General features: G+C 36.4%; 1 protein-coding gene and 2 long non-coding RNA genes across 3 annotated transcripts; 1 reads left to right on the forward strand and 2 right to left on the reverse strand.

Annotated features, from left to right (window-relative positions):
• Window positions 1-6,464: 6,464 nt before the first annotated feature.
• On the reverse strand, window positions 6,465-7,572 carry LOC126754681 (uncharacterized). The gene is made up of 3 exons (XR_007666351.1): window positions 7,435-7,572; window positions 6,640-6,796; window positions 6,465-6,575 (listed from the first exon to the last, which is right to left on the reverse strand). It is a non-coding gene; the product is annotated as an uncharacterized LOC126754681 (long non-coding RNA).
• Window positions 7,573-16,476: 8,904 nt separating this feature from the next.
• Window positions 16,477-16,947, forward strand: LOC126754686 (uncharacterized). Its single transcript, XR_007666358.1, has 3 exons — window positions 16,477-16,592; window positions 16,656-16,800; window positions 16,879-16,947. It is a non-coding gene; the product is annotated as an uncharacterized LOC126754686 (long non-coding RNA).
• Window positions 16,948-17,501: 554 nt separating this feature from the next.
• LOC126754622 (myb-related transcription factor, partner of profilin-like) lies at window positions 17,502-18,510 on the reverse strand. Its single transcript, XM_050466731.1, has 3 exons — window positions 18,437-18,510; window positions 18,179-18,365; window positions 17,502-18,126 (listed from the first exon to the last, which is right to left on the reverse strand). The coding sequence occupies exons 1-3, from the start codon at window positions 18,445-18,447 to the stop codon at window positions 17,728-17,730; spliced, it is 597 nt and encodes a 198-aa protein (XP_050322688.1). The 5' UTR covers window positions 18,448-18,510; the 3' UTR covers window positions 17,502-17,727.
• Window positions 18,511-24,704: the final 6,194 nt, after the last annotated feature.

Consider the following 24,704-nt stretch of genomic DNA (forward strand, 5'->3'; position numbering starts at 1 on the left):
ACAGACCAGATATTGGAACAGTAGTAAATAAGAAAACAGAAATTGAGAAGAATTAATACTGGAAGAAAGATATAATGTTCATAAAATTCAATATAATTGGATACAGATATACTATAAATGTAGTAAACTGAAAGTAAAACTAGAAAAAAACCTTAACTTCGGCTGCACTGAAGCTAATATACTATTCACAGGTGCATTTCTTTTGGTAACTATGTGTTTAGTTTGAATGAAAGCTATATATATTATTACCTTAAGCAGTAATCCATGTCAAATTTCGTGAAGATACTACGTCAAATGCGAAAGTTTTCTATACAAGCCCTTACTTCCGATCGTTCGGTTTGTATGGCAGTTATATGCTAAAGTGAGCCGATCTATGCCATCTTTGGTGAAGATACACAATTGTGAAAGTTTTCCATACAATAACTTGATTCCGGCAGTTCCGACAAATGAGCAGCTTCTTGAAGAGAAAATGACATTTGCAAAATTTCAAAACGATGTCTTAAAAATTGAGGGACTAGTTCGTATATATACAGACAGACAGAGGTTCAGATAGACAGACGGACAAGAATTAAATATAAAATCAGAACATACACATAAAAACATTGAACCATACTCTTAACGTAAGTTACAAAAAATTATAAAATATTGTACTCTTTTTTTTAATTGATTTTTTTTTATATAACTAATGTTATTTCTTGCCATTAGATAACTGGCAAATATATATATAAGCTACCACTTACTTACTGCTACCACTTTGCTTACCGCAGCAATAAAAAACACTTATACATAATTTTTCTTTCATTGCCTGCGATTATTGATTTATGCTCCTCGAATTGGCATTGAATTCTAGCATAAGCTATGCTAAGCATAAACTTTTTCGGCAGGTATTTTCAGCACTTTACGTCTTTTGGAGATCAATTTACATAAATACACTAGAGTGATCCAAAAAAAATTTTTTTTTTCGTTTCGTACTCGGAAAAATAGTTTCCTAGATACCTCTAAGAAAGCCTCTCCAAACATGAGTTTTTAATTGTAACGGGAAGGTCCTCCTACATACAGTTTTCTATTTTTTCTTATTATCAGATAGAAAAATTTATATCTCGCTTCCAACTACTTGAAAAAATATCTTGTTCCTTAGATTTTGTAGGAAATTGAATGCTCTACAAAAAAGGTCTACTATGATTTTTTCGTAAACCCAACCGTTTAAAAGATATTAACGGTTGAAGTTTGATTATTTTTGGGAAAATTTTTTATTTCTTATGAAATTTATAATTCAATGAAAAAAAATTATTAAATAATAATAATAAATTAACACAAAGCGGTGACGGAAAATAGATGTAAGAACATTTTTTATTAACAACGCAACAATTTAACATGAGTTCATAATTTTTTTCATTGAAAAAAATAAAAAAACTGAAAAAATACATATTCAAAAAAATAAAAAAAACAATCTTTTTAAGTTATAAAAAAAATATATTTGATAATATATAGTTAATATATAATTATGGCCAATAAATAAATTTATAATATCTGTTTATTTCATTATTATTGTTTAATTACGTTTTTTGCTTTTTAAGATTTTGAACTAAATGTACCGTTAATTTTTTTCTTACCACGAATTTAATAATTTTATTTTTCGAAACATTACTATTTTAATTTAAAATAATTTTCATCAATTAGTTTACAGAATGCTCAATCCTGTGAACACATTGGTGAAGTCTATCAAGATGAAGCCAACATAGCGGTAATTTCATTGCAGCGCCATTTGGCAACTATTTCATTTTAAGATGTAATATTTAATAGTTAGGGTTAACCAAAAAATTGTTTCTAACTTTACTAAATAGAAATTTTTAATAAAAAATTAAAAAAAAAAAAAACTTTTTTAAAACAAAAAAAAATTTAGGAAAATATATAATTTAATGTTCATAATTGCACATTATTTAAAAAAAATTCAAAATTAAAAAACTAACTAAAGATCAGTTTGATTTAAAAAAACTCCTTATATTCTTTTTCGAAATTTCCTATAACAAAACACATTATGAAGAATATAATTTTTGTTTTCATTGTAGAAGCTTTATACTTTAAATAATAGTTTTACGTATTAAACACAAAGCGTATTGCACAAGACAAAAATACAAGGAATAAAAATCGAATCTACAAACTAAAAATGGGCAAAAAATACAATAATTAAAAAATAATTTAAAGAAATTTTGAGTATATCTTCTTCTTCTTTACTGGCGTAGACACCGCTTACGCGATTATAGCCGAGTTAACAACAGCGCGCCAGCCGTTTCTTCTTTTCGCTACGTGGTGCCAATTGGATATTTCAAGCGAATCCAGGTCCTTCTCCACTTGGTCCTTCCAACGGAGTGGAGGTCTTCCTCTTCCTCTGCTTCCGCCGGCGGGTACTGCTTCGAATACTTTCAGAGCTGGAGTGTTTTCGTTCATTCGGAAAACATGACCTACCCAGCGTAGCCGCTGTCTTTTAATTCTATGAACAATGTCAATGTCGTCATATATCTCATACAGCTCATCGTTCCATCGAATGCGATATTCGCCGTGGCCAACGCGCAAAGCACCATAAACCTTTCGCTGAACTTTTCTCTCGAAAACTCGCAACGTCGACTCATCAGTTGTTGTCATCGTCCAAGCCTCTACACCATATAGCAGGACGGGAATTATGAGTGACTTATAGAGTTTGGTTTTTGCTCGTCGTGAGAGGACTTTGCTTCTCAATTGCCTACTCAGTCCGAAGTAGCACCTGTTGGCAAAAGTTATCCTGCGTTGGATTTCTAGGCTGACATTGTTGGTAGTGATTACGCTGGTTCCAAGATAGACGAAATTATGTACGACTTCAAAGTTATGACTGTCAACAGTGACGTGATATCATCGGCATACGCCAGCAGCTGTACACTCTTATAAAAGATTGTACCTGCTCCATTAAGTTCAGCAGCTCGAATTATTTTTTCCAGCAGCAGATTGAAGAAGTCGCACGATAGGGAGTCGTCTTGTCTGAAACCTCGTTTGGTATCGAACGGCTCGAAGAGGTCCTTCCCGATCCTGACAGATCTTTTCGTGTTGCTCAACGTCAGTTTACACAGCCGTATTAGTTTTGCGGGGATACCCAATTCTGACATCGCGGCATAAAGGCAGCTCCTTTTCGTGCTGTCGAAAGCAGCTTTGAATTTGACGAAGAGATGGTGTGTGTCGATTCTCCTTTCACGGGTCTTTTCCAAGATTTGGCGCATGGTGAATAATCCCACGGTAGATGGGGCAGATTGTGGGGTCTCCTTTTTTATGGATTGGGTATAGCACACTTAAATTCCAATCGTTGGGCATGTTTTCGTCCGACCATATTTTACAAAGAAGCTGATGCATGCTCCTTATCAGTTCTTCGCCGCCATGTTTGAATAGCTCGGCCGGCAATCCGTCGGCCCCTGCCGCTTTGTTTTTCTTCAGGCGGGCAATTGCTATTCGAATTTCTTCATGGTCGGAAACGGAAACGTCAATGAAACGTCTGCTCCATCGTCATCGATGGGGGAATCGGGTTCGCCTTCTCCTGGCGTTGTGTGTTCACTGCCCTTCAGCAGGCTGGAGAGGTGTTCCCTCCATAATTTAAGTATGCTCTGGGCATCGGTCATTAAAACACTTGAAACCTTCTGTAAGCCGCCGCATTTTTTCGTAGAATTTTCAAGCATTACCCCTGTCGGCCAGCTTATCAAGCTCTTCGCACCCACACATTTCGGTTTTTTTCTTTTTCTGTCTGCAGATTCGTCTCGCTTCCCTCTTCAACTTTCTTTATCTATCCCATCCCACACGTGTTGTGGTCGATCGTAACGTTGCGAGGTAGGCAGTCTGCTTTCTCTACGCTGCGACACTGCACTCCTCGTCGTACCAGCTGTTCTTATGCATTTTTCTAAAACCAATGATTTCGGTAGCAGCAGTACGTGAGGAGTTTGAAATGCCGTCCAACAGTTGCCTTATACCGACTTGTTGACGAGTGCTCTCAAAGAGCAGGAGTCCAAGCTGAGAAGAAAATCATTCGGCTGCCTTTTGCTTGTTGACGTGCGCTTTTTGCGGCACAGAGGCGGGTGCAAATCTTGGCTGCAACAAGGTAGTGGTCCGAGTCGACCTCGTTAGGACCTCGGAGCGTACGCACGTCTCGAACACTGGAGACGTGCCTTCCGTCTATCACAACATGATCGACCTGATTGGTGGCTTTTCGATCCGGAAGCAGCCAGATAGCTTGATGTATTTTTTTGTGCTGGAGTCTAGTACCACAGATAACCATATTTCGGGCCTCGGCGCAGTTGATCATCGACTCATCGACCCATTTGGGGATGTTTCGTGGAAGCTGAATTTAGCGACCGTAGTGCCAAAGATACCTTCTTTGCCCACGCTGGCGGTAAACTCGCCAAGTACGATTTTGACATCGTGGCGGGGGCAGCTCTCATAGGCGCGCTCCAAGCGCTCATGTGATCTTTGGTCACATCGTCCTTCTCTTCCGTCGGGGCGTGGGAGTCACTCTCCCACCGCGAATTCTGCGCCAAACTGGCTTTCCTGGCCACTTTAGTAAATGCCACAAAGATCTACTCGTCTCTGTCCTTGTCCCGTCCATCGCATTTCTTGGACGGCGGTGATTGCCTGAACTTCTATACATGACTCCATGCTCCATTTTCGAGTATATAAGTTAAGAAATTACAATACTTTACTAAAATTGTTCAAAACTGACAACTAAAATGGAAATATCGCACAAAATTGTTGCAACTGCAGGCCTTTGCAAAAAAACGAAAACACACACAAAGATTAAACAATCAGCTCAAAGCTTTTAAACACGTACTTGTTAAAACAAAATAATGTATTTTAAGAAAAGCACACAAGCACAAGTTTGCATGTGTATGCCACTTAAGTAGATGCTAAAAGTCAAACAAAAGACTTAAGCAACGAACATGTGCTAATTTCAGCTATGTATTACTGCTTGATAAATTGATTTGTTTACTCCTCCAATTCAACAGCAAACTAATTTGGCACGAAACGAAAAAACAACAAACACTTAAGTACATACATATATATACATATATATATATATTAGTGTGGGTCGATGGGGGAATTCTTTTACGGATCATTCCGACCAACATTTCTTAAGAGAGTAAGATCTAAACCCGGTTTCGAGCCAGCAAATTTAAGGATTTTAGAGCCATAGTCTCTTAGGCAAAATTGTTCAGAATACAAGGTGCGTTCCAAAGTAAACAGAACTTAAAAAAAGGAACAAGTCGTACGGCGCCATATCAGGTGAATGCGGGGAGTGGTTAATCGTTAAAATGTGATTTTTGGTCAAATAATCGGTCACAAGCCTCGATAGATGAGATGGCGCATTATCGTGCCACAAACACCAACTTTCGTCTTCGCGATATTCGGGCCCAACACGTCGAAGATGGCTCACCAAACGCTTCAAAACTCCAAGGTGGAATACCGCATTAATGTTTTGGCCGGGTGGAACAAATTCTTTGTGGACAATACCATTGGAATCATAATAACAAATCAGCATTATCTTCACTTTTGACTTCTCTATGCGCGATTTTTTGGATTTCGGCTCTTCCGGTGCCTTTCATTCAGCAAGCTGGCGTTTCGCTTCCGGATCATATTGGAAATACCACATTTCGTCACTAGTCACAATATTGTAAAGGAAGTTTTTGTCCTTTTTGACCTCTTTAATGATGTCCTTCGAATGGTGGATTCTGAGAAATTTTTGGTCGTCAATCAATTTGTGCGGAACAAACCGTGCACACACATTTCGTAAGCCCAAATGTTCATTCAAAACGCGATAATTTGATGTCTTGGAGATGTTAAAATCCATTTCCATGAATTTCAATGATGATTTCGGCTGATTTTTGATGAATTCACGCACAGTTTCGACGGAATTTCCGGTGATCACGGATTTTGATTGATCGTTGTTCGAAGCTCATTTTCGCACAGATAACGCAAATATACGCACCCTATATATACATATTTAGTGCAGTTGTCGTGACACTCGGCAGCGTTGTTCCGACTGCTACATATTTGTTCAAGCTAATAAGCTGTTAATTCTTTATGCCTACATAGTTGTGTGTACATTTGATGGATACAATAGAGGCATCTGAAGCTATAAAGTAAAAGGAATACGGAAATAAAAAATTAAAGAAAAGCAAGCAAAAATAGAATATGAAAATAAATAAAAATTTATTTCGTTAAAAAAATATGTTAAATATTTTCAATATCAACTTTAATTTTTTTGATTTTTTTTTAGTTAAGTGATTTGACAATTTTTTTGACCGTCATTTTGCAGTTAAATACAAAGTGAAATACTAAGGTTTTTTACTTGCCATAATGGAATACCGCAAAATATATTTAGAAATAAAAATCCATTTTTTTTGTATGTTTTCTTTTATATTAGTATTTTAAGAAAAATTTACAATCTTGTTATAAGTTTTTTTTGTTCAGCAAATAGCGTTTTTGCTTTTGCCTGTTGTGGCTTTGCTCAACGCTCTTTCGGACTTCCTTTTCGAAGTCGATGCGTCCATGCAGTTTGAAAATTTCTGAAACAAATAAAACATATTAACAGAAAACTTGGTAAATAAAGTTAACAAAAGTATGAATTACCAAATAGAGCCACGCTAACTATTTTTAATTCTGAAAGCGATTTCTTCCCGCACCTCCCATCCCAATTGAACAAACTGAGGACTTCGTCGCCAAAAACTCGCTTCATAACTTCGCCAATATCCCCAGAAGTGCCCTTTAAAGTGAAAAGATATGTTATCTGCAAAGACATTTGTGATTTTGTTAATTCATAAACATGTGTACTCTAAGAAAAAAAAACAAAAACAATACTCACAACTGCATCTTCATAATTTTTTCTAATATCTTCTCCTCCAAATCAAAGACCGCATCCAAGGTCTGCATTGGCATAAGAACTGCCAGTTCGGTGTGAAAGTCTTCGCAACTTTCTCCCTAGATGCGGCACACTGTCTGCTGCACCTTTCGTCTCTCGCACGATTTTGTGGTGGGCCATGACATCAGTTTTATTAATTATCTGAAATATGTACATATGTAGATAGTAATAATTGATATACACCTGTGTGCACAAAAATAGCAGCTAAATTCAAAATTACACACATTATTTTTAATTGCCCATAACTTTAAATGCTTGCATTTTTTTGCACTTGAAACAACTTCATTTTCCGACTGGCATTCTGAGCCGGAAAATGAGAAAGAATCTTCAGGAGTAGAATGTAGCGCAGCCGCGGCAGCTTCGCCATCTTCCCCATCAGCACGCGCAAATTCCGATAAACTTTCGTATCGCACTGAACTTCTTTCACACACCTTTTTAACTTTGCACATTTCATTATAAAATGTTTTCCTCTTCATTTTTTGTATAAATAATATCACTTTACTCACCTGATGTAATTGTTTTGTTCTCGTTAATTCACTCGCGCGTCTTTTTGCGGCTTTCGCGTTCACTTGTAAATATGCAATTAATTGTGATACATATGTCGTGCTGCCACTGACATGAAAATAAATGCCACAACAGGTGGAATTGCTTTCTCTTCTTCTAATATGCCCGAATTTTTAAAAAAGCTTTGCAAATTAATTGATTTTGTCGATTGGGCAACACCATTTTCTTCGTTTTGGTCTTTTTCGGTAAAATGAAACATTGCTCCATTCCTATGCACACAATATGCGCGAATGAATAAAGCATAATGTGAAAGTTTGATGTTGTTTCTTTTTGCCAATCATTACTACAAATTTTCAACATGCTTTTTTATGTATTGGTAAAAATGCTTGAATGTGTTTGAGAATCGGTTATGGAATTTTTGCAGGGTTGTAGGGGTGCGTGTGTATTGGTAGACATCTACATAGCTACAAAAACACGCAGTTGTGAAAACATGCACACGTGCAATAGTGCTTACTGTGTAGCACACGTACACTTTTGTTGTGTGCCAAAGTGGCAGCAGCTGTATTGGAATATGAGTGCGTGCGTGTATAGGCCACAAGTTCGTAAATGCAAACCACAGGCTCTACACACAAGATAACACACACACATACATATATAGTTGTAATACTTTCAATTCGGCTCCACATAATTTATTTTTGCGAAGTTGTGGAGAGTTGAAGATAAGAAGTGTGCGAGTATAAGGAAGGAGCATAATTGTGAAGAACGCTTGTTTGCCACGTAAACGTTGAGTTTGAGTTTTGGTTGAAAGTTCATTCAATATCAAATGTTTGTTTTTGTCAGAGAGACAACATGATACAGTCGTAGGAGAGAATAGCTGTGAAGATTAGATACCATAAACGGGAAGCAAAAAAAGTCCGAATAGTGCAACTACAATAATACATCAGAAAATCGCTATCTGGCATTTAGTGAGGTAAAAGAGCCTTCACAAGTTGAAATGTCGTTGTGAAGGTTTTGTTACCCATAGCATTACTAAGTTCGACACCAGGTTAAACGAGTTCAATTCCATTTAAATAAGGTTAGAAATACGCCAGATTATTTCCTCTAATAATGGATGAATTAGATATTAATATAGATATCATTTAATTTATCACAAATATAGTAATACCTTCATACTTAAATTAGACAATTGTCGTCTAAAAATACTTAAATCAAAATTTACCTCTTCAAGACCCCAGATAGCAAATATGTGTGCCATAGTGCCTTTGGACCATTTAATACGAGAATATCGGTAAATTTGTAAACTAAATTTGCATAATTTAATGACATGAACCTTAAAAATCTATGGTTGTAAGGGGTATTTTTCAAGAGTATGTAAACATTTTAATTTTTGAAATATATTAGAGAGGAACTGGTCTATCTAAGATTAACCCTACCTCTATCGCAATATTTCGTTATATTTAAGTATTTATCAAGAAATTCGTACTGATTGTTAAACCGTTTTATAAGCACATATATTTAGGACACAAAAACACATTGTTATACAAATATGTTCGGAGTCGACATCGATGATGTTTGCATTTCTTTCATTTTTAAAAGTAAGGGAACTTTTACTATTTCTTAGAAAAAACGAGTTGAAAGATATAAGAAATTGTAAATACTCACAAATTGCAAAACTTTCATGAATTTCTCCATAAAATAAAAACACCAAGTGATAATAGGGCCCCGAAATGCCGTCCGCAGAGGTTGTTTCCAAATTTGGCACGAATTACCAGGCACTAAATTGTTGCAACAAACACCGCAGTAGAAACTAATAAAGTCATTAAAGAGGTCCATGAAATAGTCCGTTATTGATATTCAATTTCAATTTCTTCATATTAATGCGATAATTGACTAAAACAGGGGTATTTAGAGTCTTAAAGGAGAAAAGACAAACCACCGACAGTAATAACCAGCTACATAAACAGCATTAACTCCATAAATTACATCGGATATGGGCTATTTTTTATTTATTTTTTATAAATTGACTAAAAGTAGTGAAGCTGGCGAAGTACTACCATGCGTGTTGTCGAGTGACTCCAGATATTGACAGTGTCTTTCCAAAACTGTGATGAAATCTTCCCATGACGGCAGCATTCTGAAATCTAGCGACTCTTTCGATCTTTTGTTGGTCTTTTCATCAGACTTCCACAAGATTAGATAAATTAGCATAGCTTGAGAAATTTGCCTGTCACTACCTAGTTATGTCAAGAAACCACAAATTGCAGAAGCTTTATCATTCAAACCTCTTAGCCTAAAGGCATTTGGTTTCATAACGGCTGGTAAATCAAATAGTTAATTTATTCCTCTAAGAAAATTAGTGTTTTGTTATCATAACGTACCTTCAATCGTTCTAACACCTTTGGGTAGTTTTCATTTGGCACCTGAAACGTATTTACAGTTTCTAAGGCTTGACCTTGGGACAATTTCTTAAATGGTTGAATTTTTTAATATTTGTTAATACTTGCCATCATACGTAGGAAGATTAAATGGTGGGAGTTTTGAACTTGCTTGTACCACGCAAGTTGTATCCGAAAATGAAACGTTGTCATCATCTGCCAGTTGCGATTGGCAACCAATATTTCGATGTCAGTTTGAATTGAGAGAACCTGATTAAAATATGACTCCAAGATATCTAAACGGCATTTGTGTTCAGCCAGTGAAATTACATTTCCACCTGGTCGTAAGCTAGCATCGATGACATTTTTAATACGTCTGATATTTTTCTTCGTACTGGTGCGTTGTTGTTTTAGTTCTTCCAAAGATTTCAAACAGCTTCGGAAACGTACGCAAAAATTGTAAGAGTGTATGGTGATAGTGCTCTTAGTCGTGTCCAGGTGTTTCGATGGCACAAAGAGTTTAAGGAGGGGCGTAAAAGCGTGGAAGACGAGGCGTGGAGTGGGAGACCAGTCGAGCTGCGGACTGACGCGAATGCGCAGCGTGCTCGCACATTAATCCGTGAAGATCGGCGTTTAACAGTACGAATGTTGGGCTCGGAACTGAGTATGAACCGTGAAACGGTCAAAAAAATTTTAACCGACAATTTTGGGATGAAAAACAGACATCGCTCGTAACTGGATCCTTCATCAGGACAACGCGGCGTGCGACACCGCCCTCAGCGTGTCCCAGTATTTGGCCTCTAATGGGATCGCCGTGTTGCAACAGCAACCTTATTCGCCCGACATGTCACAGGGTGACTTTTTTTGTTTCTTAAAACAAAATCGGTGGTCAAACGAACCCATTTTGAGTCGATTACGGACATCCAGGCGGCCGTGACGAGGGTGCTCGCGGACATCCCAGTCAAAGCGTTCTAGAAATGTTACGAATCATGGAAAACGCACTGGAATCGCTATATAGCTCCTCAAGGGGACTACTTTGAAGGGGATGCAGAGTTGTAGAATAATTTTCAAATATACGGTTTTTATGGAATCAGTCTCATTACTTAATTGTCATACCTCGTATGGTCGGAGTATGCAGTGGTTTGCAATCGGTGACACAATAAAATGAATTGTGGCTATATACTAACACATATTACTCACATAGCAGCAAACATACTCCATTTGAGAACGGGCAGGATCATAGAAGCTCAAACTGCTCACCGAATAGCTATGTATTTCCATTTGATCAATATACGGATGTAAAAAATAAAAGAGAAATAAAATCAGGAAGACTGTTATTAACAGGAAAAAAAAATGTTTTCCATTTCTTCAACTTCGATGATAAGACAAGAAATCATCTTTCTGCTGGATTGCCATAGCTAAGCACAAGCAATCGTACTTAGACAAGAGCAATCATATTCAGGACTAATGAATTTATTTAATATTTTCGCATAGCTCATCACTTTAAAAAGTTGTCATACCTGAACTACGTATATTGCGTTTGGAACGATGTTTGTAACTCCCCGAAAATATATATGTACTATATATGTATATTATACGAGATATATACAAAAAAATGTGAAATTCGTGGAAAAATCGGGCTTAGACCCCCGTACTACCTCGCCGGTGTGAGTTTCGACTTTGTTGCAAAGGGCACTTTTGCAGAGAGTTCAATTCTGAGAAATATGCGCCTAAAGTCATAGCGATGCCATAAAATTCCTCTGATCTGTAGGAATTTAAAGATAAAAAATCACGATTGTAGTGTATTTTGTATGGAAAATTTTTACATGCTTTGGTCCAGTTCTTAATGTTAATATTAAGGGCTAAAATTGTCAGGGGATTTTTTTAGGGTACTTCCAAGGAAATTTCGTGACGGGACTGAAAAAAATTAATAGTTCAAAAAAAAAACACCCTAATGCACATATACAATGTCTGTCGCAAAAGAAACAAGACCTAAAAAAAACAACAAAAAATTAATAATTTTCAAAAGTTATATTTTTTTATTTAAAGTAGTTTCTTTGTGTTTCGATACAGCGTTTAGCCCGGTCAATTAGCATTTATCGGTCGTCGCCTTTTGGATAGCTGAAATGTCCTGAAACCAGTGTCCTTTCATGGGCAAATGAAGTTTTCCAAATTTATTTTTGACTTCTGAAGACGACCGACTTCTGATCGTCACAGAGGTCCTCACGACCTTCTTGGAATCGCTTAAACCACTCAAGCACATTACTCCGGGATTGGCACTGATCACCATAAACTATTTTCATCATTTGAAATGTTTCAGTAAACGTTTTCCCAAGTTTAAAATAATATTTGATATTTTCTCTTTGCATTTTACGACCGATGACCAAAAACTGCTATCACTTTTTGATCGATAACATCGATTGTAGTTATCCAATTGTCTTAAAATACTTACGAAATGTCAACAAGAGATAAAACTTTTTATTTCATATACCCACCAATAGGAGGCGCTACCAGAAACAGTTATATTTAAAAAGTTCTGTTTCGTTTGCGACAGACCTTGTATATGTATAAATGGGCAGCATTATTATCTGAGCCGATTTCGTCATGTGCATCTGTGTTTACATTTATCTGTCTATATATACGCAAACTACTTCCTTCAGTTTTTGAGTTGTCGTTTGAGATATAACATTGCAAACGTACCTTTTTCCCAAAGAGCTATTTATTTGTCGGAACCACCAATATCAGTTCACTATTGTCTTTTTGACTCTCTCTTCTCTTTTAGCTCCAATTGACGGCTATGACAATTTGTATACTTGCTCGTATTCGTTACCCTGGATGTCAATGTGGATCATACTGGCGATTACTTCAGCAGCATCACTTGAAATTGTTCGCAAAACACTGATTACTCTTAGTGCCGAGAGCCTGTGCATCGTGTTTATTTGTCTGGCATATGTTTTGATGCCTAGCGCCTGGATCCATATTGTAGCCGCATATTACCTAACCGATCTCATTACCTTTGCGAGTAAAAAACGCCGGTTGGAACGCCCGCAGCCTTTATTTGCCATCATTCTTGATAACGCACTCAGGATTTTATTCGCTTTCCTTCCTTAAATTTGAGTCTTGGGTCTACTATTCTTCTTCTTTACTGGCGTAGACACCGCTTACGCGATTACAGCCGAGTTAACAACAGCGCGCAAGTCGTTTTTTCTTTTCGCTACGTGGCGCCAATTGGATAATCCAAGCGAAGCCAAGATAGACGAAATTATCTACGACTTCAAAGTTATGACTGTCAAAAGTGACGTGAGAGGCATTTCGAGTGTTAATAAAGCATTGCTTTTTGGGGGAAAATACTGTTGAATTTGGGCTCAGGGAAATCCACCGATGACAAGATATTTGCTAAGCTTATAGAGGCGAAAGCTCTGTGCAAAGTGGGTGCCTCGCATGTTCATAATTCAACAAAAACAACGAATAACTGATTCTGAGAAGTGCTTGAGCGCTCTTTAATCGTAATAAAACCGAATTTTTGCGTTGGTGTGTGACAATTGAAACATAACTCTATCATTTCCCACTGAAGTCCAATCGACGGTCATTCTAGTGGACTGCACATAATGAACCGGTTCTCAGGCGTGGAAAGACGAAAAGTCAGATGGAAAGGTTTTAATATCAGCCTTTTGGGATGCACGTGGTATAATACATACTCAACGCTTGATTACTGAGCAAGTTATAATCTATTTTACTGCATATTTGGTTGTAGTTCTTTTCTACTATTCCAAACACTTGGTAATAGTTTTATTTTTGAGGAAGAATCTGTTTAAAAGTGTACGCATATATTCAAATGATTCCTACAAATATAAATTTTGAACAAATGCTTATGATTTAAATATAATTTTTGTATTTATGAGTTGTTTTAAATTTTGACATAAAGAGATAAAAGGTATCCTATGTCCTTACCTGCGATGGTAGCGAAATCTATTGGATCCAATGCAAAACATTCCAAAATTAGCAATTAATTACAAATTAAAAATTAATTTAAAAAAACATTTTCCAGTGGACCAAATTGTGAATCTGAACCATTCTCAAATCTCCTTAAACACACACACAAAATTTCATCAAAATCAGTCCAACCGTTTAGCAGTTCAATTACAAACACACGGTCAGAAGATTTATCTACATAAAGATTGTACCTGCTCGATTAAGTTCTGCAGTTCGAATTATTTTTTCCAGCAGCAGATTGAAGAAGTCGCACGACAGGGAGTCGCCTTGTCTGAAACCTCGATTGGTATCGAACGGTTTGGAGAGGTCCTTCCCGATCCTGACGGAGCGTTTGGTGTTGCTCAACGTCAGTTTACACAGCCGTATTAGTTTTGCGGGGATACCAAATTCAGACATCGCGGCATAAAGGCAGCTCCTTTTCGTGCTGTCGAAAGCAGCTTTGAAATCGACGAAGAGGTGGTGTGTGTCGATTCGCCTTTCACGGTTTTTTTCCAAGACTTGGAGCATGGTGAATATCTGGTCGGTTGTTGATTTGCCAGGTCTAAAGCCACACTGATAAGGTCCAATCAGTTTGTTGACGGTGGGCTTTAATATTTCACACAATACGCTCGATAGAACCGTATACGCGATGTTAAGAATGCTTATCCCACGGTAGTTGGCGCAGATTGTGGGGTCTCCCTTTTTGTGGATTGGGCATAGCACACTTAAATTCCAATCGTTGGGCATGTTTTCGTCTGACCATATTTTACAAAGAAGCTGATGCATGCTCCTTATCAGTTCTTTGCCGTCGTGTTTGAATAGCTCGACCCCCTCCACTTTGTTGTACTTGGGACGGGTAATTGCTATTCAAACTTTTTCATGGTCGGGCAATGAAACGTCTGCTCCATCGTCATCGATTGGCGAATCGGGTTCGCCTTCTCCTGGCGTTGTACGTTCACTGCCATTCAGCAGGCTGGAGAAGTGTTCCCTCCCCTTTATTTAAGTATGCTCTGGGCATCGGTGACTAGATCACCTTTGGCGGTTCTACAAGAGTATGCTCCGGTCTTGAAACCTTTTCTAGTACTCCCAGATATTTCAGGTGAGGCTATGAATGAATCTCGCACTCCCCTACGGTGAGAGATATTCTTTCTTCCACTTTTCTTGTACTTATAAGCAAAACTTCTGTCTTTTGCTCAGCCAGTACTAAACTCATTGACACCGTTTATGCACTCATTGCATTTGCTCCGGAGGTCGTCGAGGGGTTTAGCCACTGCTACCACAATAAGGTCGTCTGCGTATGCAACTAATTTAATAGCTTTCGGTTGGTGTCTTCTTAGCATCCCATCATACATTATGTTCCATAGAAGGGGGCCTAGTACCGAGCCTTGCGGTACTCCACTCGAAATCAAGTAGCTCTTGGTGCCTTTATCTGTCTCGAATAATAGTCGCCTGTTCTCAAAATAACTTATAACAATTTCCATAAGATATTGAGAAGCGCTTATGTCATACAGAGCCTTGATTATGTTTACCTAATTTGCTGAGTTAAAGTCATTCTTCACATCCAGGGTGACCGGCGCTCAATATTTTTTTGTTTCACCTTTCCATCGCTTGCCACTTACTGCGCATTTCGCAGTGCCAACGACATCAGTTAAGATGTCAATGGTGGAGATCTTTTTCATAAAGCCATATTGTATTTCTGATAATCCACTGGCTTTCTGGATTACTAACTCTAAGTGATTTGTAACTATACTTTCATATACTTTGCCAATAGTGTCAAGCATGCACTGAGGTCGATATGAAGATGGTTCCTCCGGAGGCTTTTTTGGTTTAGGAAGTAGTACCAATCGCTGTACATTCCATGGGTCGGGAAATAACCCTTCTTTTAAGCACGCATTGTACATTTTTACGAATAATTTAGGTTTCAGAGTCATGGCTTCCTTTAGGGCTCTGTTTAGAATGCTATCTAATCCAGGCGTTTGCTGCTTTTAACACGGGTATTGTCACTTGCGAAGCGAATTTATTTGGCGAAGCGAACGCTTTGGCGAACATACCCTAAATTTGCATTGTGAATGGCGAATGAACGTATTCGCTAAAATATGTCGTTGCCATTCATGAAAAAAGTAGCGCGTTCATCCGAATTTGACATTTGTGTCATTTATACTTAAAAATATTTATTATTATATCAAATGAAATTCGAAAATATGTTTATTAACGCGGATCTGTATTTTGAGGATAATTACGATGTGGAAACGCGAAATTATCTTCTTCGACAGCGCCGTTTTATTAGAGATAATTCTAATCCTACAGAGCTACCTAACACGATAATTATAACGAATAATAAGAAGTTTTTGTTCAATGTGCACGTATTTGTAGATTTGTTGCGAATTTCCGCTTAAACAAGGGCGCATTTATGTAAGTATGTGCTGGATAAAATCAAAGACAAATTTCATTGTCGGATGTCGTCTTCCATAACGCCGATGTTAAAATTGTGTGCCGCGCTCAGATTTTTTGCACATGGCAGTTACCAACAAGCTATAGGGAATGAATTTCAGTTGGGACTTGCTCAGCCAACAGTTTCCCTTATTTTAAAAGAGATCATACCCATTTTGGAAAATGAAATTTGTCGTACCCATATAAGCGTAGATATGAGTGAAGAAGAAAAGCAGCAGGCAAGAAGCAAATTTTATTCAAGATTGGGAATACCAAATGTAATAGGCTGCATCGATGGAACCCATATTGCGATTTATGCTCCTACCACAAACAAACACCTCTATCTAAACAGAAAAGGATTTTTTAGCATAAATGCAATGATTGTGAGTTTTTATGAATTTAATACAGTAAAATTGGTATAAAAATTTTATTGTATTTTATTACAGGCTTGTGATCATGATATGAATATCCGTTTTGTGGATGCTAGATATGCTGGTTCTACACACGATTCGTTCGTATGGAACAATAGTTCTCTAAAGGCATGTTTAGAGGCAGCGCATCAAAACGGAGATCAGAACTCTATTTATTTAGGTATTCACAATATTTGACTACTGCGCAAGTTTAATCTTGACATACATATCAATATTGAAAACAATAAAATATTTGCAGGTGACTCCGGATACCCACTAAGCCCTTATTTATTAACACCTTTCCGTCATGCAGAATCTGGAACTAGGAGTCAATTTTTAATAAAAAGCACTCGAAAGCGAGAAATGTTGTTGAACGTACGATTGGAGTTTTGAAATGCCGTTTCAGATGTCTTCTGAGTGATAGAAAAATGCGCTACGATCCTGCTAAAGTAACATCCGTTATTAATATATGCTGTGCCTTGCACAACATTTGTAAAAAATTTAGAATCGGTGATCCGGAGGAGGCTGAAACCTTCTTTGATGGTTGTACCATTGGAACCAATTAATGAAAATGGCAATGGTTCACCAGGAGAGCGCCGCAGAAGACAAATTGCTGATGCTTTGATGTAAATGAAACTATCCCGACTTCAGTGAATAATATATTGCATTCTTTTATTTTATTCAATACTTTGAAATTCAATATTACACAGATAATAAATATATAAAAATTACAAAAACTACATGCTTTTAAATTAAATTAAAAAAATCACAGATTCAATTCCGTCACTTACAATAATAAAGTCAAAATAAATTCATCACATGTTTTCTTAAAAAAAATATCAATTCAAGTTAAAATATGAAATTAAAAAAAATCATCACATTCTTATGAAATAAACTATAAACTAAATTCAATCTATTTACAAGCACCCTATTTACCCTATTTTTTTTGCATTTTTAATTTTAAAATTTGTAGTTTTATTTCCATCTTTTCTCTATGTCTTTTTTTTTCTCTAAATTTTCTTCCTTCTTCCTTTCTTCTTTAATTTTCATTAATTTAATTTCTTCCTGTTTCAATTCATATATTTTTCTTGTATACCTTGCAACTTCATCAATTTTTTTTTTCCATTCTTGCCATTTTGTTGGAAAGATTGTCTTGGACTTCGGCTTGCTTTTCCAACGCTTTCATCCGAATTACTTCACGTTCCTCTACTGTCATTCTAGGACGGCTGCTTGAGGATTGCGAAGTTAAATCTATGGCTCGTTGTGTTTCCTCGGTCGTGCGCTCTTCTGGTTGAATTTCTCTACAATTTACCGCACTTTCTATTTCATTAGAGCCATATGCCAAGCCTGTAGGATGTACAGCCGCCTGAAGGTGAAGAAGCTCATCCACACTTTGCTCCAATGGAGATAAACTTTGCTGAGCATAAGGTCCTCCTCCTGTGGCAACAGTTTCACGTCGGTTTGTCGCTATTTTTTTTTTTAGTTTCTGTTTATAATCCAACCAAACCTAAATGCTACACATAAGTAACTTCAACCAAACAAATTAATTAAATTTTTACCTTATTCCACTCGCGCCCGTTTCGCAATGGTGGACCAATGGCATTGAGTTCGGCAGCGAACAGGTCCCATTGCTCTGCCCTGCTTTTCTTTGTCGCTCCAAAATTCCCCATTCCTCTGGCGACGTCCGGATTATTTTCCATTAACGCAACCAATTTTTGGAATTGCTGCGTTGTTGTACGTTTTGTTCTAGAAGTATCGTTTTGTTAAATATAATTAAATAATTACAATTGCTCAAATAAAGATCAAAATTTACTTACGTCCTTTCCATTTCAAATAGCGAATAAAAAATGCATTCGTTAAATTTTGACAGTAATGTCGAAGCGAATGCCGTTTTTTCGCAAGCGGCAATACCAGAAATTTATTTTCGCCACTCGTTCGCCATTTTCTGGCGAATTCGTTACAGATTCGCAACTTACAATTCGCCACGGCGAAACTCGCCAAAATTTTCATTCGCTTCGCAAGTGACAATACCCGCCTAATTTTTGCGGCTATGGCCAATATGTATATGTACTCTGTTGGTGATGGCTCTACGCTTTTGGTTCGAAGCTTAGCATAAGAAATGGTGTGTTGTTTTGGAAACAAAGTTTCTACGACATTCCTCATAAAAGATGCGTTTTTGAGTTGTTGTGCTTTATTTTTGAATTTTGACACCAGTCATACAGTGTGCGACAAAACTAAAGCACGGAATCTACCTTGTCGGTATTTAACTGGATAAAATCATAAATTAGGCATTACGTGATGTTTTATTGATTTGTATTATTAGTTCATGTATTCTTCTTTTAAAATTAGTAAAAATTAAACAAATTAACTTATTAAAAAAATATATAAAATACCATATATGAAAAACTCCAAAATTTGGTGCGACAAAACAAAAGCACGAAATGGTTTTATGATTGAAAAATTTATGTCTTTCAATATTTGGTTGCGTATCCCTTATTTTTCAATACAGTTGCACATCGGCTAGGCATGGACTCAATTAATTTATTTGATGTGTCCCAGGAAATGCTTTTCCATGCTACCTTCACTTGAATGTATAAAACGGCCTTATTTTTACAATTCTCAAGTCTGATTTTCGATCTACAATTTACCATTAGTTCTCTATGGGATTGAGATCAGGTGATTGTGCGAGTCGCTTCAAAACCTCATTCCTGTTATCAACAAACCACTGTTTTGCACAAATAGCAGTGTGTTTCTGGTCGTTGTCATGTTGATAACTCCATTTTAAAGCCATTTCTTCTGCAACATGTGGCAGCATTAATATTCTGAGAAATATTTTTATGCTTATATTTGTCCATTATACTGTTTATATGATGAATTTATCCTATTGCATTCCCTTGTCGCACCAGATTTTTGGAGTTCTTCATATATTTAATTTTATATAATATTTTAGTAAGTTAATTTGTTTAATTTTTACTAATTTTAAAAGAAGAATACATGAACTAATAATACAAATCAATAAAACATCACGTAATGCTTACTTTATGATTTTATTCGGTTAAATACCGACAAGGCAGATTCCGTGCTTTAGTTTTGTCGCACACTGTATATGTTTGTATGAGTTTGTATTTGTTGTAAAATGTTTAAAGTATTGGTTTTAAAAATTCTCTGAATGTGTAAGAGCTTTGGTAAGCGTGAGTTGCTATCTTTCTCATTATTTAAAGGTTAATAAATTTTAATGGAAAATCTGATATATGTATATCGAACATCATTACTGCTAATTTTCAAACTTTGAGTGAGAACTATCATATTAAAAACATTCTCCTACCATCATAAATAATACAAAATTACACAACTCCAATAATCTATTTTGCGTGCTTGTTTGCTGCTTCACAGTAAACTTTACCGCAGCTTAAGTAGTACTTTAATGTTTTTTCTTTTTTTTTTTTGCATGGCTATTAACAACTCTTATTACTTTTTAATACTCTCTTTTACTGCCGTTTCTTAGTGTTTGTATTAGTTATTTTTTAAATTATTTTGCACCCAATACACGAAAATTTTTGAGTCTATATGTATATGGTTGCGAGTATACGCCAAAGTGTGTGTAGGTTTGTGTCTCCATTTCATGCTTTACTCTCATTCCAAGCACCATTTGTTTGTGTACAATATTTCATGCAATTGAATGCATTTGCAAAAGGTAGAGTATGCGCCCTGTATGCTGATAGCATTTTTGTTTTGTTTTGCTACGCTCTGCCTTAACTTGCATATCTTCTGCTGCTGCTCTGTTTGGTTATTTGCGCTACTTTTCCCGTGTGTAAAGTCAAAAGTTTTAGTTTTCACTCAACTCTTATCAAGTGAGCTCAAAGCGAACAAGCACTGTGCTGCAGCACATATACACATACTTGTACATACTCAAGAATAAACAACTTGTCGGTAAATTTCCTTTTTCATAAATTTTACAGTATTTCGTTCGTTAAGTGAATATTTCATTGGAATATTCATGACCTGAAAAACCATGACAACCATGAATCAGACACACTGTGAATGATATGGATTGGGTTTGTATGTACATATGCAGATTGTGAGCAGCTTCAAAGGTTGTATAGTTAAGAGAAATAATAACAAGTGTGTAGAGGCAGAAGGAGGCTGATCACACTTTGATTGCAGGCAAATGAGGTTACTGCAAAAATAAGACAACTTCTGATTTTGTTTGCTTTCTTATACCTATTCTATTTTCTATTACCTCAAATGCAAAAGTTTTTCATACCAGCACTAGATTCCGATCGTTCAGTTCGTATGGTAGCTATATGCTACAGTTAACCGATCTAATTAATTTGTTCGGAGATTACATTGTTGCCTTAGAAAATAGTCTGTACCAAATTTAGTGAAGATACATTGTCAAATGTGAAAGTTTTCCATACAATAACTTGATTCCGATCGTTCGGATTGTATGGCAGCTATATGCTATAGTTAACCGATCTGGACAATTTCTTCGGAGATTACATTGTTGCTTTAGAAAATAATATATACCAAATTTCGTGAATATATCTTGTCAAATGTGAAAGTTGTCCACACAAGAACTTGATTCCGATCGTTCTGTTTGTATGGCAGCTATATGCTATAGTCAACCCATCTGCACATTTTCTTCGAAGATTACATTGTTGCTTTAGAAAATAATATATACCAAATTTCGTGAATATATCTTGTCAAATGTGAAAGTTGTCCATACAAGAACTTGATACCGATCGTTCAGTTTGTATGGCAGCTATATGCTATAGTTAACCGATCTGATCAATTTCTTCGGAGATTACATTGTTGCTTTAGAAATAATATATACCAAATTTTGTGAATATATCTTGTCAAATGTGAAAGTTGTCCATACAAGAACTTGATTCCGATCGTTCAGTTTGTATGGCAGCTATATGCTATAGTCGACCGATCTGAACATTTTCTTCGGAGATTACATTGTTGTCTTTGAAAATAACATATACAAAATTTCGTGAATATATCTTGTCAAATGTGAAAGTTTTCAATACAAGCATTTGATTCCGATCGTTCAGTTTGTATGGCAGCTATATGTTATAATGGTCCGATGAAGAAATGAAGTTTGCGTTTGCAAAATTTCAAAACGATATCTTAAAATCTGAGGGACTAGTTCGTATATATACAGACAGACAGACAGACGGACAGGCAGACGGACATGGCTAAATCGACTCAGCTCGACATACTGATCATTTATATATATACTTTATAGGGTCTCCGACGATTCCTTCTGGGTGTTACAAACTTCGTGACAAACTTAATATACCCTGTTCAGGGTATAAAAACTCCCATTTCATACCGATACACCTGGTAATATACAATTTTATATAAGCGGAAAACGATTCGAATATCGTATTCGATGGAACGATGAGCTTTACGAGATATGCGACGATATTGACATAGTTCAGCGAATTAAAAGACAGCGGCTAAGCTGGCTAAGTCATGTTGTCCGGATGTACGAAAACACTCCAGCTCCGCTGTACCCGCCGGGGGAAGCAGAGGAAGAGGAAGACCTCCACTCCGTTGGAAGGACAAAGTGGAGAAGGACCTGGCTTCGCTTGGAATATCCAATTGGCGCTACGAAGCGAAAAGAAAAAACGACTGGCGCGCTGTTGTTAACTCGGCTATAATCGCGTAAGCGGTGTCTACGCCAATAAAGAAGAAGATGAAGAAGAAAAAGAAGAGGAAAACGATTCTATTGCGATTCTCTTTAGATTCACAGACTATAAAAACTGGTATGAAAAGTTGGTTCGGCTTTCTAATGAAATCTGCACTTATTGGGAGCCATAGAAAGACGAGAAGAAGGAATATCCGGCCATCCTAGTCTAGACAAATAATTAGTACGTGACGTAAAATTAAAAATAATGAAACAGATAAATTGTCATGGTTAAAAAACGGCTATCAGCAGAGCATATTCTAGACGTCAGATAGCTATAGAAATAGTAAACATAAAATATTGGTTTTATATTCTGAATAACATACATAAATGTTAAATAAATGATTTTGAGATTTCACGAAAATTGAGATTTGGGTATTTTTTATTAAAGATGTACTCATTGTTTATACTTTATGGCTAGATTAAGTCCAATTTACATTAAACTCATTTTTTAGGTTGTGCTCAATTTTCATCATTGTTAGAAAAATAATCCTTTCAGAGCATATTACTCTTTCGCACTACTGTTCTAGCATCACCACTCTCCTTCTCACAGTAGTATGTCTTTATACTCGTTGTAGCTGACATTTTTATTATTTGAGTGTGTTTAAGGCTGGTACTGTCACTGGCGAAGCAAATGCATTGGCGAGTCGAATGTTTTAGGCGAAAATTCGCCATGTTCATATTGTGACTGGCGAATGTACACACTCGCTCAACTTTTTTGTTGCCATACTAAAATAATTGAGAAATGTCACACGAGTTCATCCGAAATTGACATATTTGACGTATTATTGTTATTGTTTTTAAATTTTATTATTCGCTTATTCGTTATTGTGTGTTTTGAAATTTTACTGTGATTTTAAAAAAGTGAATAAAAATGTTTAACAACGTAGATTTATATTTTGAAGACAGTTATGTTGAAAGGACAACAACGAAGTTACTTAGGCAGCGACGGTTCATAAGAGATCACTCTAATCCCATGGAACTTTCTTCAGTGTTGTAAGTATCTATTGCTATAAAAGTGCATACACAAATATCACGTTACATAAGTTTTTATTAACAGATTTAAGAAAAAACTTTCGGTTAAGTAAGGATGCATTTATGTATGTGCTGGATAAAATCAAAGACAAATTTCATTGTCGGATGTCGTCTTCCATAGCGCCGATGTTAAAATTGTGTGCCGCGCTCAAATTTTTTGCACATGGCAGTTACTAACAAGCTATAGGGAATGAATTACAGTTGGGACTTGCTCAGCTAACAGTTTCCCTTATTTTAAAAGAGATCATACCCATTTTGGAAAATGAAATTTGTCGTACCCATATAAGCGTAGATATGAGTGAAGAAGAAAAGCAGCAGGCAAGAAGCAAATTTTATTCAAGATCGGGAATACCAAATGTAATAGGCTGCATCGATGGAACCCATATTGCGATTTATGCTCCTACCACAAACAAACACCTCTATCTAAACAGAAAAGGATTTTTTAGCATAAATGCAATGATTGTGAGTTTTTATGAATTTAATACAGAAAAACTGGTATAAAAATTTTATTGTATTTTTATTACAGGCTTGTGATCATGATAAGAATATCCGTTTTGTGGATGCTAGATATGCTGGTTCTACACACGATTCGTTCGTATGGAACAATGGTTCTCTAAAGGCATGTTTAGAGGCCGCACATCAAAACGGAGATCAGAACTCTATTTATTTAGGTATTCGCAATATTTGACTACTGCGCAAGTTTAATCTTGACATATCCTGCTAAAGTAACATCCGTTATTAATATATGCTGCGCCTTGCACAACATTTGTAAAAAATTTAGAATCGGTGATCCGGAGGAGGCAGAAACCTTCTTTGATGCCGTTGTACCATTGGAACCAATTAATAAAAATGGCAATGGTTCACCAGGAGAGCGCCGCAGAAGACAAATTGCTGATGCTTTGATGTAAATGAAACTATCTATAAGGACTTCAGTGAATAGTATATTTCATTCTTTTATTTTATTCAATACTTTGAAATTCAATATTACACAGATAATAAATATATAAAAATTACAAAGACTACATGCTTTTAAATTAAATTAAAAAAATCATAGATTCAATTCCGTCATAACAATAATAAAGTAAAAATAAATTCATTACATGTTTTCTTAAAAAAATCTCGGTCGTGCGCTCTTCTGGCTGATGTTCACTACTATTTACCGCAGTTTCTACTTCATTAGAGCTATATGCTAAGCCTGTAGGATTTACAGCCGCCTGAAGGTGAAGAAGCTCATCCACACTTTGCTCTAATGGAGATAAACTTTGCTGAGCATAAGGTCCTCCTGCTGTGGCAACAGTTTCGCGTCGGTTTGTCGCTATTTTTTTAGTTTCAGTTTATAATCTAATCAAACCTAA

This window comes from Bactrocera neohumeralis, chromosome 4 (assembly GCF_024586455.1).
Source record: "Bactrocera neohumeralis isolate Rockhampton chromosome 4, APGP_CSIRO_Bneo_wtdbg2-racon-allhic-juicebox.fasta_v2, whole genome shotgun sequence".
NCBI lineage: Eukaryota > Metazoa > Arthropoda > Insecta > Diptera > Tephritidae > Bactrocera > Bactrocera neohumeralis.